The sequence below is a fragment of the Botryllus schlosseri genome, chromosome 11, assembly GCF_051294905.1.
Source record: "Botryllus schlosseri isolate E-star chromosome 11, Bs_hap1, whole genome shotgun sequence".
NCBI lineage: Eukaryota > Metazoa > Chordata > Ascidiacea > Stolidobranchia > Styelidae > Botryllus > Botryllus schlosseri.
Window position 1 is genome coordinate 3,721,549 of NC_137246.1, and position 18,241 is coordinate 3,739,789.

The following is an 18,241-nucleotide window of genomic DNA, read 5'->3' on the forward strand; positions in this document are numbered from 1 at the left end:
TGCATTGAAATCTTGTATTCCTGACAACATACCACCGTAGAACATCGCCACGCAAATACAGATCAATAAATCATCGCAATGCACACAATATATTAGAGGCATAATCAATATAAATCTGTATACATCACGAAATCAGTATGTACATCAAACTATCTCAATAATACAAACGTTTTCTCCAAATAACTTAATTCCGTATAAACCCGCATGATACTTGCCACAATTTAAGAGGATCACGATGTATAACTTATATAGGATTATGAATGTAGATTGTAGGTCTCCTCCTGTTCAATTGGTTTTATTTTCTTCCACGGCCTCCTCGTTGAGTGCGGACGACCCCGACAAACTTTCATATTCTTTCGGGTAGCACAAGAGCGCATTAAGAGTCCTTCCAAATATCATGAAGAGCGCATACGCCCCAATAAGCTAAAATACGGTGAATGGTAATTGCCAAATACAGGACTGGACAAATGCATACATAAATTGGGGCTTCATCAGAGGGAAAGGAATAAAACAGAATGAATACTTTCCATGAATACTTTTCACCTCCGTTTCATTTACAGATAGCTGTGGATAAAACCAACGTATTATATCTTAATATGAGAGGTAAACTCACACAGCTACTTTGAGATCCGAAAGGGAGGACACATAGTAAAAGTTCAAAATGTATAGTTCCGGGCGAGAATTCGGGTGACTTGGAAAATACTATTGGATCAAAATAAATAATCCGGTTTTACTCCCGTAATTCCCCGTTTTAAAGACGTATAGTAGGTAGGTTGACAGAAAATTCATTTTCTAGATCAGATTACCGAATATTCGTGTGATCATCGACTTTTGTACGGTTGACTAAAAAAAAGGTTATTTCCCGTTCAAGTTCCCGGTTTTTTTTTTAATTAGCCAGCTCTGCCGTTCAGTACGTCGGACTATGATTTCCACGTATTTTAACACTTTTCCCAAAAAAAGAAGACAGATTTGCCGGTAGAGCAGAGGGTGTTGGTGTGTTCGAAAATGTAGTGCTCGCAATTAATAAGTATACATCTTCAGTATTCAGTTGTAATTAGTTACTTTGTATCATGCTTTTACTTCTAACCTCCCGTCTGTTATACCGTTAAAAGATATTGGAATCGCCCAAACGTTCAAGACTAAACCAAAAAAAAAAAACTTCTTTTGTGAGACGCACACGATTCCAAATTGTTATTTCATCATGAAAAGCATTATTTTCCTCTGCGGATGGCGTTCGCGCTGTGGGGCTCAGATTGCTAGGATAGGACTATTTGGCGGTGATCATTTAGGCGTCCATGTACTGTCGACAATTAGATTCAAATATATAGAAGGTTTCGGCCAACACGCGGCGGTTATTTTAGGCTAAGTTTTTCTCGACGGCGAATTTTTTGGAAGCACACTTCGCGAAGTCACATGCTGGTCGAAACTTCATAGGTCTTGGTGGGAGGTGGCGTGTGTGACCAGCCCTGAAATGCACGGGTCTCTATACTCACGCATCCCGATTGACATTTGACGGCCTCAAACGACATTAGGAATATGCCTGGTTGCATTGAAAACAAACGGTGTTTTAAAACACTTTGTTTTGAACATGTTTGAAACCAGTGTCTCCCAAACTTTTTTAGCTACCGCCCCCTGGACAACGAATAAAGTGCCAGCACCCCCCGACACCCCCCTCACACCACGCCTAAATGATAAAACCAAAGTTGTTCTGCATTTATTTCAGCTTGTAATGAGACGGATGAGGCTGTTGTATTATTATCATCATCGTCGTCATATTGGGTTTGAGTCGTGATAAGAACAATCTTATTCTAAAATCTCCAGGGTTCACGTCCCGTACTGTCAAGTCGATTTCTGCTGTGACCCTTATCACCTTACCACGGCACTTAAAACACGTTCTATCAAATATGAGCGGGAAAGGGCAATGACAAAAAACTCTAACCGACTCCAGTGAGAGTATCGCTATTTGATCCAATTGTGTATCCAGAACGATTGATTGGAGATACTGAACTTTGGGTTGAACTCAAACTTGTTCTACACTGCAGTGTAATCAGCGCCCCAATCATTTCATGCTCGTAAACTTGACAGAATGGATGGAATATCCGGAGAGTAATTTCTTATTGGAATATATCGTGGAATCGAATCACCATCTCCTCGTGCAATTTTCTGAGTTGATTGCCTTATGTTTCTCCATCAAATTACGGTGAAATATCACGGGCTTATTATTGAATCCGGGCAGTGCCCGTTTAACCTTTATCAGGTTCATCATTGCTAAGAACGGATATATTCTACTCATAAATTTTGGAAAATATTCCCGTCAAGTGGAAGCGATATCGTTTCTCGCAACCAGAAACGCTGTTTCGAAGGCCACGGTTGCGGCACTGTGGTAAATCCACGATCGTTTGAGAGAAAGTAAAATCACGCAAGGCAGTTTCTGTAATACCATCACACCTAGCAGTGAGCAATACCTTCTCAAATTTTCACAGCACACAGTGAACCACGCTTTTCAGGGATACTGCCGTCTGCTAGATTGATGGGCAGGTTCAACATCGTGAAGTAACAATGGACTTTTCCGGTACAGCTGAATAGATAGACGGACGACCCTAAATTGCCCTGGCTGAATCGATTCCGCATTTTACTGCGAATTTAGCTGCTTTATTTATCAATAGTTTCAGCACTACGCAGCAGTTGTCTTCTAAACCTACACCGCCCCATTTTCTCTCAGCGCCCCCTACCGCCCCACTTTGGAGCCAGCGCCCCCCAATCGCCCATTTCGTGGCCAGCCCCCCCCCCCCCCTTCACGCTCGCGAACGCCCCAGGGGGGCGCTGGCGCCGACTTTGGAAACCACTGTTTTAAACAGTGTTTTAGACGAAGGCCTTTCAAAAAAATTGTTTTTATATTCAAGTCGTAAAATCATGCCAAAATTGTGTAAATACTTCCAAAAAACATGTATGAGCCTACCGACATTTACCACCCGATTTAGCCGACGTATATCAATATGGGATGGTTGGAACCCTCAAAATAGTAGGTTCAACAGTTATAGTAGGCTACAGATATTTCGTCAAAGGAGTAATATTTACCCTATATTTTCAATTGTCAATGTCAAATCACTATGACGTCACAATTATATCCGTGACGTCATGGCTTGATAAAAAACAATAACAAACACGTTTTAAATAAGCGCCTCGTTTTAGACATGTTTGTTTCAAATTGATTTCTGTTTTAAATGCAACCCTAAATATACCGTTGGCTCATAATTGCGACTATAGTCGGATTCCATTCTGTGCAATATGATCACAGATAGGTATCCATCCATATTAGAATTAGAATTGAGAAATCCAGCGACACTAATCTGCTCGAAGATAATTTTCAAGTTCAATGAATCTCAGGGTTGTAACCAAGTCACAAGATTCCGAGTGATAAGTCAATTTTACTTTTATATTTTTGACTCCAGTCAAATCGAGTTATTTTCAATTCATCAACGAGTTAAGTCCCGAGTCCAAGTCAGGGAGCATCGGGTCGAGTCCGTGCGATAGTGTTGAGACCCTAGTCCTGGTCCAAGTCATTGTGGTCACTGTTCAAGTCCACTATTCCAGCCAGGTTCAACTGCCTTTTGTGAAACTCGTGGATGATACAGAATGCCTCGCATCCACCATATACTCGTTTGTATCACTCATGTTTATGCAAACAGATAAAAGACAGTTTATAAGCCTGTTTTCCAATTATTAGCAGTCCTGGTACATAAGTCATAGAGAATGTCTGGAGTCATATGACGTGGCCGAGTCATGCGTAATGACTCGAGTCAGGTCGAATCAATACAACCCTAATAAATCTCCCAAAATATACTCTATACTTTAGATTGATATAAGAAATCATTTTGCACCGCCTTCGGGGTCCCCCCTCCCTAACTGGGGGATTGGGGGTGCGGTAGTTACGTCTCCGTCGACCAGTTATATCAGTCAGGTTTAATTGAATTTAGCAATAGAGTATATACAGATATACACGCTCGGCATTATGTGTAGTTGGTCAGAACATGAAGTCACTTTGATAGGGTGAATGCGTCATTCGTGTTGTGTGTGTTTTGTACAATTGCCCATTTTAAGACCAGTATTCGAAAATGTGGAGCCCTCCCACTTCTTACGAGCTTGCGAACATACCTTTTCCGTCGTGAATATTTGAGAAATATTGACTCCGGCCCATTGTGGTGCATAGTTATAAAACGGACAGGTTAATTTCGCTAATTTTGTAGGCTATTATCCAAGCTTACAACATATACTCACAGCTGCACCGACATAAGCAGATATCAGCTCATTTTTCAAGAAGCTGAGCGCAAAGACGACCACGCTGAAAAGAGAATACTCCCGCTCAACACCGACACGGACCAAATAACAATTCCTTGTAAACCTGCAAATCGGAGAGGCTGACAATTCGACCACGAAAAATTTGAAGTCGCTTCCTCCGGGCCGGATGCTGGGATGCATCCATAATTCATCTGGTCGGCAGCTGTGCGATGAATTATAAACTCGAAATCGAATTGTTCATGCATCACTGTCAATCAGCATACTTGGCAAATCCGAGAGTAACCAGGTACATGACGCAATTCCAGAACCCGCCACCGAATATGGCTACGCAACCAATCTTGATGCCTGCGCGAACTGCATTTTCTCTCTGTACGTTGGGTTGTTGAAAAAAAGCTTAGCTAAAATTGTTACGTTCGCTATAAAAATGATGTATACCTTATTTGGTTCAATGCCAACCAGTAGAAGTGAAGAAGTGAAGTTATTCGAGTTTTTCATTAATATATAATTCTTGGATTATCCACAGTTAACACAATTTTTTAAATCCAAGATTTTCAACTCCAATAACTTCGTTTCTGTCGGTTGGAATTGAGCCAAATTTGCAGAGTATCGTTTAATTAGACAAGTTAACAATTCCATGGGGTAGAAAGTTAAATATGAAATAAAGATTGGTAATTATTTTAAAATAAATTCAAAAATTTCAAACTCTAATAGCTTCACTTCTACTCGTTGTAATTGAGCCAAATTTGGTCTGCATCGTTTTTTTCTTTGGCAAACTTAACAATTTTAGCATAAAAAAGTAATTTTTGAGCATCCCTACTGTACAAATAGTGATTGAATGGTTGTAGGTAGACTCAGGGCTTTGGAGCCCGGACCCGGAGCCCGGAGCCGTGCATTTTTACCGGAGCTGGAGCCGGAGCGCTACATAAAGTTCAGCCGGAGCCGGAGCTGGAGCTAGTTTTTTGAGGGGTAGCTCCGGCTCCGACGTATTTCATAAGATGCTATGCAACAACCATATCTGCTGAGTTAACATAATTCAACAGCAGGCCTTCGCGAAATTATGAATATTTTCCTCTTTGGCGCTACCTTTTCCGACCAACCATATTCCTTGGGATTTAAGAGCAGAGCTGTCATATGTTCAATGTTCAATTTTCATACACCAGTGCCGAACCTCGGTGTGCGAAATATGCCTGTGAATATTGTGGGTATTCGGCATACCCGCAATTTCATCATCAGCATAACCTTGTTGGCCAATTGTACGGTTCGAAAATAATGATCACTAAGTATTACGCGAAATGGGAGAGAGGATAAAAACGTGATTTCGTTGCACATGTCGATATGACGAGCACGAGCCGAGAAATTCCATCTCATCGTTGCTATGAATCGAATGAGCAAATACTAGTTCTTTCGTGATAGTTCTTTAATCGGGCTGCGAAATTGGACAGTGTTATTGAGTATGCAATCAGACTTGCTAATTGGAATTCATTACTGCGCATGATCGTTAATTCACTCCAGTATGGATTTTCGAGCGTAAATAGGGGATGGCAGAAGAGTAGCCCAAAACGCCGTTTCACTCAGCAAACAATTGTCGCGGTGCGAGCTACTCAATGCGATGTCAGGACCTTATGGTATTTTATGTTGGAGTCAAATTACTGATTTGATACGCGATTTCCAATTTGTAATCATCTGTTTCGTGAATTCATTCTTGATGTCTACTATTCCCGGATTATCGCGCACTGTGACTTGCAAATGTGCAATGTGCATACTGCATAGTTTAGTTCGTTATGGGCATGGCGCAATGCGCATGGCACAGTGTTCAATTCGATTATTCGATTCGTTTCAATGGGAAAATATCAAACTCTGATAAACTTGATCGACACCATATGGACTGGTAACGAGTGTACCAATATCGAACGTCAAACCATTGGCCATTGGTACAACTCGAATTTCTATTGATAACGTCGTAATATCCGCCCATATTGCTCTTACTACAGTTACAGTTGAATAATAATAGCACATTTAAAGATTGAATTGAGCTGTATGGCTTATGTTAACGAGTACGGTTTCAGTGTTAAAACGCCACCTCAGAATTCTAATGCTGTACACAGCAATGGCACGGAGTAAAGTGCGTTCTAGTGCAACTATGTGCAACTATGATGTTATCGACAATTGAAAAGTATTCATTATGACGTCACAAGCCGGTACGGCACTTATGTCTTCGTTGCTGCATCCGATGTTACTGCATGCTGACTGACTCTAGATTACTATAGAATGTATAGATAACCAACCTACGGGTAAATTAGTAATCTATATAGAGTAGGGGTGGCCAATTTTTTCGGCTAAAGGGTTACATGATATTGACGAACGAATGCGCTGCCCACTAGCCACACCAGACACGTAAAATTTTCAACGTTAATATTAATATTACTTGGGTATATTGCGGGCCGACTGTATACCACCCGATGGGTTCAGTTTGCAAGGACAGGACTATTCGGCATCTGGACATATCGATATCGAAGATTTCCGCTAATATACGACAATCATTTTGTGCCTACATTTCATCGTCGACGACCTTTCTGCGAGCGCAAACGCGAAAATACTTTATCTCGTGATGGCGAATATAGTTAGACTCAATCGGCTAAATCAGGCGTTTTTTCATTTTCAGGTAGGGGTAGGCTACAAAGTACAAAGCAAGAAATCGTGTGTCAATTAAATACGAGAAGCGTCAAGAAAAACTTTGCTACTTTTTTAAGTTTATTGTAATGTACGATGATTTACTAAAAATGTCACTGGACCAATGCGTCGGAACTGATATTCTAGTCATCAACATCCCAAGTGTCGCGGGCAGACTAATCATATTTTTGGTTGGCATTGCAAGTTCACAATCTGAGCTATTCAATTTCGATAATATAACAGAATTTCGATAATAGAATGGGAATTTTGCCCGCGGGCTACTCAAAACCTTCTCGCGGGCCACATATGGCCCGCAGGCCGTGGGTTGCCCACCCCTGATATAGACATACACCTTCGATAGTTTTCTGAGCCGGAGCTAATGTATGATAGAAGAAACCTCCGGAGCCGGAGCTAGAGCAATGCAAATTTACGGCTGCTCCAAAGCCCTGGCGTAGACTAGTGCGTGCGTGATTACATATACTCACCGTAAAGTGGAGGATAAATGTGAAGGCCAGAGGAATCACGCCAACGCACGCAACGCTCTGAAAATTATAATCAAGTTGTCAAAGGTTACAATGAAGATAAGAGAATAACAGTAGTTCCAACGGAGAATTGTTGCTCAGCTGAAATAATTCTTACGCCGTGCATTTACATTGGTTTCAGCCAAATAATGTTTGGCTTTAGCTACTGCAAAGGACCGCAAATTGTCGACTATATACCGTTTAAAACCGCGAAACTCCTCACACCACAGTCTATAAGCAACTGAACTAGGCTACACCTTACCTTTTGTGAAGATAATGGTAAAAAATATATTTACAAAACAGTCAATATATTTACCCATTGGTTGATGAGAAGCATCAGCCTCGAAATCTTATTGAAGTTCTGCCAATAAAAGAGTAGGCGAAGTAAAGCTTCTGAGATTAATATATAGGCTATGAATATCGGCCTTTGCAAAAGCTAGCTTTTCGGAATTGCGTTTCTTTAACATGGTAACCGCTGGATACAGTGGCGTAGCAGCCACTTGGCGGTTCTGGCTCTGCGCCAGGGGCGGCAGGCTCCAGGGGGCGGCAAAATTAGGCTGCACAGTGTACACAGCCGGCTAAAAGCAGCGTAATTGGTAGTCCTATAGCTGGCGTCCCGTAAGATAAAATGTAATCAAACTGTTCTCAATCGAAAGCTAGTGTCGCGCTGATTCCGAATTTGTTAACATAGCAATGGAGCCATTCCAAAATAGCCGTCAAGGCCGATTGCTCCTAACAATCGGAGTGCCGCAACACGATGACCAATTGACCATGATAATGGAAATTATATCGAGCGATTATTCGGAACAATGCCGATTTTCTGACCAGCATTTAAATTGTATTACCCGAATCAGGGCAACAATAGCTTTCGATTAAGATCAGTATTGTTAAATTTGAGCGCTCGGAGGTCCTGGCCAACTATAGGATGGCCATGGCCATGTTCATGACCAATTATGCTACTTTTAGTTGTCTCAGCAGGAGGCTTTTCCGGGAATTCCAATGTGACAACTAAGTTGCCCATCTATCCATAGGTTAGTGATCTATACTCTGGGTGACGATTTGGTACAGCGCTCAGACCGAGATAGCTGTGAAGGTAAACCGGTCCTAGGAACTGTTTAAGTTGGTAATAATTGTCCGATTGACAGATTGACAGAAATACATTCGTTCGCTATTTCTTGTCTTTATTGTTTTTGACCTTATTAACGTTGGGACGGTGAGGCTGAGACGCGTTATATTGTTTCTAATAATTTTCAGTGAAAAGATTGCTTGAACATGAATCTATGTCGAAATTTGCTGCGGTCTACTTAGGGGGGGGGAAGCATTTTAAGCGAGAGCTAGGGGCGGCAGCACATGCTGCTACGCCAGTGGCTGGATATAGAAGTATTCGGATTGGATAGCTACAATAACGAGGGCAAGGACTTAACCCACCTTGAAAAACGTCAACTGAACGTCCCAAAGCAATCCAATCAATGTAAAGACAAGCGCATATGACAGATATACTCCCCAATACGAAGTAACGCACGCGATGGCATCGCCGTGGAAATCTTTCTCCATTTTAGCTTTAGTCGGAAGGTACTTTTCACTGGAATTACAAAATACGACAAGGACCTTCATGCAATCCTACATTGGAATGTTTTCTAATTTAGCTACGCACTTGATGTCAAGAAGAATGAGGGTAGAGACAATAGCGAATGCTCCGTCATTGAATGCTGCATAAAATGAGAAAGTCAATTAAAACCGCAGCAATCACTGGAACACATCCACATTATATAATATATGCAATATGCATACATATCGAGCACTACGGTATACCGCATGGGTAAGTCATGCATGATGTTGATACTCAGAATAAATTATGTAAGAACGAAATCATTAGAGAAGTGACTCGAGTGTAGTAGACTCGACTAGAGCCTGCTCTAACTGAAGGACCGCACCTTAACGACCTTGCTGATCATTATGATAATATTAGGCCTACCATATTTTCAGAACCTGAGCAGAGGAGATTTGTTTTTGCCGACACGTAAAACGACATTAGAATTGTTAAGTTTGCGTTTGAAGATATGTTTTACATCTCCTTGGTAGTTGCAGGCAAAAGTTACAAAAACATAGCAAAGCAAAAGTGCAAAAAAAAGACTCGAAGAGCTTCTTGGAGGTACAGAACTTCAATATACAATTGAATAGTATATTCATATTGAAATGAAGCCGAATATTTTCGGCTGACACTCGTCAGGGGTAATCTCTCGTTCATGCTGGTGACGTCATATTTTGTGATACGATTGTTGATATACAATGTTCTTTCCAATTCTCTACTAGTTGCTGACGATTACCCCTGACGAGTGTCAGCCGAAAATATTCGGGTTCATTTCAATATGAATATACTATTCAAAAAAAGACTCAAAAACAACAAATCAAATTTATTTTATAGTTTCAGCCCATGAATGCTTTGCGGTTCCCTCAACTTTTCCCAGTAGAGAATGATCATTTACGACGAGAACGAAATATCGTGGAAATTATATACAACCGTCAAGATTATCGACACCTATCCAACTAAAAGGCCGACTACGGTATTTTTTGGGAAATAAATGAGCACTATATCGAAATCCGAAAAAAGAGGACATTTGAGCGGCGTCCTTCGAGGACCATTCGGTTTTCTTGAGAAAAGCGGAAAAATCCTCCTAAAAGAGGACTCATGCTAGGAATAAATATAATATATATACATCGATATCATTGCTTATGGTTCAAAATGCAGATAATGTGATGAAAGCTATAAATGGATGCATCAACTATTTATTAATATTAACTAGTTTATCATGTTTCATTTCAATGATTTCAGAAGCCTCGTGACGGCTGTATTACGCCGTATACAATGTGAAGGCGGCCATCAAATTCAGGCATGCTGTTGCTGTTTCAGTATTCATGGTAGGGTTGCATTTAAAACAAATGGTTGTTTAAAACACTTTGTTTACGACATGTTTTATTCACTGTTTTAAACAAAGGCCTAAAAATTGTGTTTTTTCAAGTTGTATAATCCTGCCATGATTGTGGTAATACTTTCCAAAAACCATGTAGTATGAGCCTACGGACGATTTACAGCCGACATATACGATATGGAAGGTTGGAACCCTCGGAATAGTCGCCGCAACAGCTATAGTACGAAGATATATATCATCGGTACGGAATGAATGTTCTGATGAGGATGACCGCCGACCGTAGAAATGCTGCATGACGATCTAGTTCTGGTTAAGAATATTTTCGTTCCGTATATGACAGGGGTTGGAAGCCTATTTCGTCAAAGGAGCTATATTACCCTATATTTTCGATTGCCAATATCAACCGAGCATGACGTAACAATTGAATATTGGTGACGTCATGACTACAAAATATGTATATAACATGTGTTAAACAAATGCCTTGTTATAAACATGATTGTTTGAAATGCAACCCTAATTCATGGTGTTTCGAGATCAATGGTGATTACACGTCCCACTTACGTGCTGGGCTTTTGTAAGACGCAGTTTTTGTGAATCAGATGGCGATAAAGAGCCTACCCCTAGAAAAACTACTTCTTTACAGTATGTATTTAGTGTCGTCGCATTGTTATATGACTCCTTGTGAATTACAATTGGGAATATGTGGGAAATCGCATACCTTCAATTCGACCCTTGCGTATTCTCTCCGTTAAAATCACCTCTCTCTCCAACATCCATCTTCTCCTCTCTCGCCTCGTTGCCATCCGTTTGCCTGACCAGAGCATAAGGGCATTGTGACAAAAAGGATTCGGTATCTGCGGCAGGAAAATTACGTACCAGGGAGACTCTTCCATAGCCAGACGAGAAACGATTGCATCCAAGGAAATACCAATATAAAAGATAGACTCACCGTCGCCTGTACAAGGAATAACAGAAACTTAATAGTTATGCATAGGGTGAGAGGAAATGACTGGTTATCCGCGCAACACCAAGTTTGCAGCTACATATCGAGTCCTCCCACCTTCTATCAGTGCAGTCTGGAATAGTCGGGTGTTGAATTTGTTTTAGCAGAAAGATGGTGAAAAAATGTAACTGCGACACGCTTCTCTATTAACAACAGTGTATAATAGGCTATGTTATGATAGGGTAGGACAAGAAATTTCTATGTCACTTATGCTTGACTCTTTCCATACCATACATTAAATCTTTCATACCATAGCAACCTTCTTACATACTATATTTAAAAATTTAATAGGGATGGTGCGAGCCTGTAAAAGGTTCAGGCTTGTATGAACGCGAACCATTTTGAAAGATTCTGTGTTAACGCGAACGTGAGCATTTTGACGTCACGTGACGTCATATTGCTTATTCAAACCCTACATTTTGGTGAAGTGATGTATTAATGTACGCGATACCTAGCGACGACTCAAGCCACATATGCGATATGGCTGAATTACATGCTGACTTATCGAACGTCGTCAAATGTATTAACTGGAGCAATCAAATGCTATAGTAAAATCATTATCTTACGCCACTTTGCCAACAATTTCGACGAGGACTTGCAAGGGAATATAAGCTTACGCCTTAACGGTCAAGGCTAGGCAGGACAATGTATTTTACGTCTGACTATTGCCACATTCATATTGAACAAAGTATAAACAACGGGGTTCTTTATTTCCTATCGATATTACCCCATAAGCAAGTTACAGTAGCCAACACCCCTATCGCACGGATTTGTTTTTTATGATACAATGAACATATCAAATCAAGATGTATCCCATACGCTTGCTAGATTTTTTACATTTGACAACGATGTATTCTACATATCAATTTCACTGATTGTTTAAATAAGCTGTCATTCGCTGACTTTTCACATGTAGTGTATTTCGTTCTTGATGTTCTGTGATTACGGGTCAAGCTCACAACAGAGAGTCACTAACTATTCACAAACGGAAAGCTGAATATTTCGAGAAAACTTTTGTAACAAAGCAAAATTATGAGATTGGCAAGGTGCGAGCTCGTTTAGTGTTGATTTTTCTAAGCTGTCAGGGCCATGCAGAGAGTGGTCCGAAGTTGAAATGCAAAGAATTTTGCAAATATGTTATAATGACGTGAAACGTAATATAGGAAAGGGTTCACAGTGCAGAACCTACCAAGCTTCGTTTGTGAACGTGAACCTCTAAATTTCCGAGGTTCACACACAGAACGCGAAGTGAACCTCACGTTCACACCATCCCTGATATTTAATATATTTTCCGTACTATTTAGTACTTCCGGTACGGTCAATATATTGCATATTCTGACTCACGGACATATTAGTACTAGGGCTGGGCAAAATCGAGTACCTGAGTGATTCGATTCTGAATCACGTAATATGCTTCGAGTCGAGTCGAGTATAATCGAGTATCACCGATTATGACATCATAACAGAATGTAATACGTCAAAGTTGAAATATGTACCGTTTTTGCCACCGCAAGGAATATAATGCCTGTTATCCATCACGTAAATGATACTTTGGTATTTTATCGACCATACCGATTTCATTACACTTGGGGAAAATGTTGTGGGATTATCCTGACTTCGGAAATGCGCTACGTACAGTAACCTTCGTAGCTTTGTACTATATGTTTCGTATTCTGCAATACCGCTAATCAAGGTTTCAAGGCTTCAACAGTGAAATTTAGTATCGAGACTATAATTATCGTTGATAAATTAACTTTCAGCGGCTAGAAGCGTATAATTTCAGTACTTGAAAAATCGTCTTTTACTACTCGACTCGAATCATTCAAATTAATACTCGATTTCGAGTACTCGAATCATTGTGCCCAGCCCTAACGTACCCCAATCAAATGTGGTGCGTAGATAATTTCATGCCCAAGTGTTAAAGAGTCTGTTCCAGAGGATATACACTATTGTCATTAGTGCGCGGCATTTGCTTTTATAGTAAATGAAAAATCTCCCAACAACTCACCGCAATGTTTGACAGAAGTGCCAGTGGAACCGCAACCAAGGCAAAAAACGGCGCAACCCAAACCCTCGTAAGAATTCTTCTCCGCTTATCATTCTAAAACAAATGTGATTCCCAATGGGCGATACTTATGCATCTACGAATCAATTGGTACAGCTACCTTTTTGTCAGGTGACATTTCCTTTATTCTGCTCCGCAGCACTTCCCCGTCGTTATAAGCGAAGGCGTGTAGTATTAAACATGTCTGTTCGTGTTTTGCAAACCATTCATAAATAAATAATTCACTATATAGTGTCATTTCTAATAATGTTGAAATGTAAAACATTTTTTAGTGTCGTACCAGTGGTCAATAAACACGGTCATTTCTCACCATTAATAAAGATATTGCAACGTGAATCGAGGCGTAGATCAGCACCGTTCTCCACGTCATGAATCGAGTCATCATGGAGTACTGAAAATGAATGTAGAAGTAATATTCCGAGGATTCGGATGGAATGGGATTGCGGCGTTTGTTCATACGTAGGTTTACTACATTTTTTAGATTGAAATACGGGAAACGAACTATTATTGAGCGAGCGAGCCTATCTCCTCGCTAATGTCGCCTGGTAATATAAATAAATAAACTAACTCTTTGTTTTCCTTATTATGAGTGACTTTGGGAGCATAGATAAGAGACATGAGTGATGAGAGCTACTAGGATAAGGAATATGGCTAGGCATTTTGCGCGAAAACACAGAAAATCACGCGATTTTCACCGCAATGTCGCTGTTTGTTGTTGGTATGCGCATATAAATAATAAGAAAAAGTTACAGCACAGAATTGTAGGTCAGCGGCAATGCCGCAGTAGCTCTACAGGACGAGCCGCCACTATGATATTAGTTGCTCCCAATAACACCAACTTCAATCCACAGTGGAACACATACAGCACACGCGCACACTTGAGAACTTTGCATAACGACCCGAAAAATAACACTGAAGCAGTGGCATCCACTAACTCGCGGAGCAAATACGCTAATCTGCCAGCCTTTGCGGAACACCAAATTTTTGCCGAGTATTAAACAAAAACAACCATTTGTTTTAAATGCGACCATAGGTATACCGCAAATACTACAACATGAACTCAAAATAACCAAGGGACATATTTTTCGCATGCTGACTGCGATGCCTCAACTGACAAAGAGGAAGCTTTCAGTTAAACCTATATACTTTATTATATAGGTATACTTACAAAATATGGTAGGAAGCCTCCAGCTAGCAGCACGGCCTGAAAATATGAATTTTCAACAATGAGATATCGATCGGTATGGTTATAACGTTGTTAAATGTCGGCCTACCAAGTTCAAGACGATGCTGAGATCTGTCACCGATTCCATTGTCTGGAAAGTCCTACAATAACGATACGAGGTCAGCCTCAGAGATAAGGACCTTTGAGCACTGATTATTATAGTTTGTGGTATTCACGGTGTTAGTCGACTACAATGATCATTTACAGCAGGCCGATAATAGGCTACTTATTTTTGATTCTGTCACTGCCGACTTGTAGCACCACCCTCTTTTAGACTTTTGTAAGATACCGCTTACGCGGATGAGATGGCGAGGAGGAGCCCACATAAACCTCCAACACTTGGGTGGGAATTCTGGAGTCGACCTCGGTCGGACTCGAATCCACAACCTATTGGTGCTGAAGCTGTGGATTACACCACTATACGTATACGCTGTCTCGCCTTTGAGCACTGATATTACTGAAGCATAGAAATCTTCCACAAAGAAGTCAAAAGTGAAGAAGAAGCGGAAAATGCGTGAGTGAGTATTGAAACAGGCCGCTTTGAAAGCAGTGGTTTCTACCCTTTTGCCAACTCACGCTTAGGGTTGCCTTTAAAACAAACGGTGTTTTAAAACACTTTGCCTAAAACATGTTTTTAACAGTGTTTTAAACTAAATCCTTTTGAAAAAAATTGTTTTGTTTTCAAGTTGAAAAATATGCCATAATTGTGTAAATGCTTTCCAAAAAAACATGTTGCATGAGCCTACGGACAATTACCACCCGATATAGCCGACGTATACCGACATGGGATGGCTGGAACCCTCAAAATGGTCGGTTCAACGACAATATTACTGATATTTCGTCAAAGGAGCTATATTTACCCTATATTTTGAATGGTCAAGTCGATCCAATATGACGTCACAATTGAATATTCGTGACGTCATGGCTTCAAAAAAGCCTACCACAATATCCATCTACCTAGACATCTAATCTATTCCTATAGATTACTGATGCACAAAACCAGTAAAACATAATTTCCACACTAAACAAAAAACAATATAATGAACATTGGTTGAAAATCGGTGTGACTTCTGTTATCTCCATTCAGATACCAGTTCAGACAAAATATAGTCTTCACCTTCGAAAGCGTCATCGTAGTTTTGGTCGTATTGGGTCGGAACGCAACGGTGTGATCCCATAGTGTCCTATATGCGGTGTGGACACAAGCAAATCTCACGACTCAGTGATATTGGTCTAGGTCACACTTTCCATTTGCTTGTACCCACGCCATATAGGACACTATGGTGATATCAATAGCTAAATTACAAATGAGCTTGTAAATATTGAGGCTTGAATTCACATTTTGGGTTTCGAACACCGACCCCCCTTACGTGCGCCACTGCACACGACGCACCACCACAACATCAGTCACAATTCGATTGCAGATAGGGTCTAATCGCCTCCAACCAATGATGACCAAGACGGGTTTATCATAGTAATTCATATGAATCAGTTGAGTGTGTGTCTTGAACTCCACGGAACCCATGAGACTGGGTCATGAAACCCCAAGCGTTCCATGGAACACCGGTTAAGTCCCACTACCTTAAAGTTTTGGAAATCGAGTCCAATAAACATTTTCGGCAAAAGCTTTGAAAAACTTTCAAAATTATGAAAGAAATCTTCAAAACCTGAAGTAGAACTTGAAGCATATGATATAACCGAAAGTGAAAACCCACTCACCACACATGACTAGCCCAAACGGAACACACGATTAGGAAGGCTAGAAAGAAGAACCCAATTTGAGGTATCAGTAGCCTTGCGATCGTTTCGACGCCGTGTTCAGACTTTTGCATATCTTCCGCTACAAAATGCATTGACGGTGCGATCTATCGTAATAAACCAGAACGTCAAAGCTGCTTTAAGTAATTCCATCATAATGATCCAGCTAACATCGAGTGGAGCGATTAGACGGAAATTCGAGTAGACCGAACAAATACTAGTAACTGAAATGCCGATTTCAGTCAATTCGAAACAAATGTATGTTGCTTACTTTAAATATGGCCAAAGTAACCATTGGCGATACTCACGTGCAGGTGGAAGAAATAACATCAAGAAGAACTAGTGATTTTCAAGATATGCCAAAATTATTGAAGTTGATAAAAAACCAAATGACTGAATATTTTTCCATTGTAATACAAATAATTACATTGTTACGAGATGTAGCGTATATTTTGCAGATCTTCGATCCGCTGCGATGGTGTTTAGCGATTCGATGTGATACGTATCCGAATCAAGTTTCAATTATAGTGATTCGAGTGGAGATAGACTATTTGTTGAACTTTTACAGCCCTTGGCAATTTTATCAACGATAACACGGTCAACACATATTTTTAGGCAGAAAAAGTAAGAGCGGTTTTGGGGGCTGTGAAGGGCACTGATTTCTAATATGACCTTAGTTTTTTCAAGTTGGCTCTTGTTGTGGAGATAACCCATGGGGCTACTTTGCCCCAAATCTCCCATTTTGGTTTACGCAATTTGTTGACTCAGCGGAAAATTATCCATTTACCAGTCGAAAGAAATGAGACGCATATGAGTATTGTAGTTAAATTTTATAGTTTTATACTCCTCTTTACTCTTGGTAGAATGACCAATTGATACAGGAGAATATGAATTTACGTTGTACACTTTTTAGGCTTGACAAACAAATATTTCGTATCATGTCATGTTAATATTGATAGAATGACTGAGACGACATATATCTGAGATAGTGCCATGAAACAACTGGAGGTCGAGAAATACTACTGCGTTATGACGTCATAATGAGTGATAATCATATGCTTAACTCGGAATGGGATCACTAAGTCAGGCCAATAGTCGATTTTGCCCAGCCCTTATCGAGGGATGTGTCAACACAAACTCTTTGCTTCTCCACTCATAAACATACCATCAAAGTAGCTATGATCGACCACACTGCATCACTGAACATTTTTAGTCGTTCGGCGCGAACCGTGGAAAACCGAATGTCGATAAGTCCGTCAGGAACATCCTCCACCACGACCTCTTCGTTGCTAACTGCCGCAGCCATTACTCCTCAAATGTGATGTATTATTTGCAAACCATTCAGTAGCGCGCCTGCATTTGGGCTTGCATATGCACTGCCTGAGGTTAACATTCCATGCAGCCCGTCTGTTTATATCCGAGTTGGCAGCAATGTATTTGCCGGCTGCAGATACACACCGCTACTGCAAAGCACAAACGGAAGTCTATCTAACGAGGGTAATAAAATTTCTAAACAATGCAGAACGGATATTACTCTCGTCTATCTGCTTTTGTGTTTCGCAAGATTTGGCATTAATCGATTTAACTGTGGGACAATCCCCTTAGCACCGCAGAGCAACGAGGCGCATTCCATCCTATTCACGACTGAGCGTCCGTGAGATGAACTTGATGCATGAAGGAACATCTATGGTGAAAATCAAGATTCGTATTTGCATAAAAAAAGATTCGGGAACAATTTGTGACAAATCCGGTGATACCTTATTAAATTTG

The 18,241-nt window shown here is 40.5% G+C and overlaps 1 protein-coding gene across 1 annotated transcript; it reads right to left on the minus strand.

Moving 5' to 3' along the window:
• LOC145450608 (endosomal/lysosomal proton channel TMEM175-like) lies at positions 1 to 17,918 on the minus strand. The gene is made up of 17 exons (XM_080329122.1): positions 17,637 to 17,918; positions 16,433 to 16,578; positions 14,763 to 14,814; positions 14,657 to 14,692; positions 13,799 to 13,879; positions 13,589 to 13,672; positions 13,432 to 13,524; positions 11,297 to 11,375; positions 11,139 to 11,231; positions 9,145 to 9,199; positions 8,919 to 9,072; positions 7,807 to 7,851; positions 7,455 to 7,511; positions 4,563 to 4,666; positions 4,403 to 4,501; positions 4,279 to 4,342; positions 1 to 423 (listed from the first exon to the last, which is right to left on the minus strand). The coding sequence occupies exons 1-17, from the start codon at positions 17,775 to 17,777 to the stop codon at positions 286 to 288; spliced, it is 1,521 nt and encodes a 506-aa protein (XP_080185248.1). The 5' UTR covers positions 17,778 to 17,918; the 3' UTR covers positions 1 to 285.
• Positions 17,919 to 18,241: the final 323 nt, after the last annotated feature.

Coding starts and splice junctions, on each gene's coding strand:
- LOC145450608 (XM_080329122.1), bottom strand. CDS start 17,777: ATGGCTGCGGCAGTTAGCAACGAAGAGGTCGTGGTGGAGGATGTTCCT. Junction 14,693..14,762: donor TCAGCATCGTCTTGAACTTG/GTAGGCCGACAT, acceptor TCATATTTTCAG/GCCGTGCTGCTAGCTGGAGG. Junction 13,673..13,798: donor TTGCAATATCTTTATTAATG/GTGAGAAATGAC, acceptor AAACACGAACAG/ACATGTTTAATACTACACGC.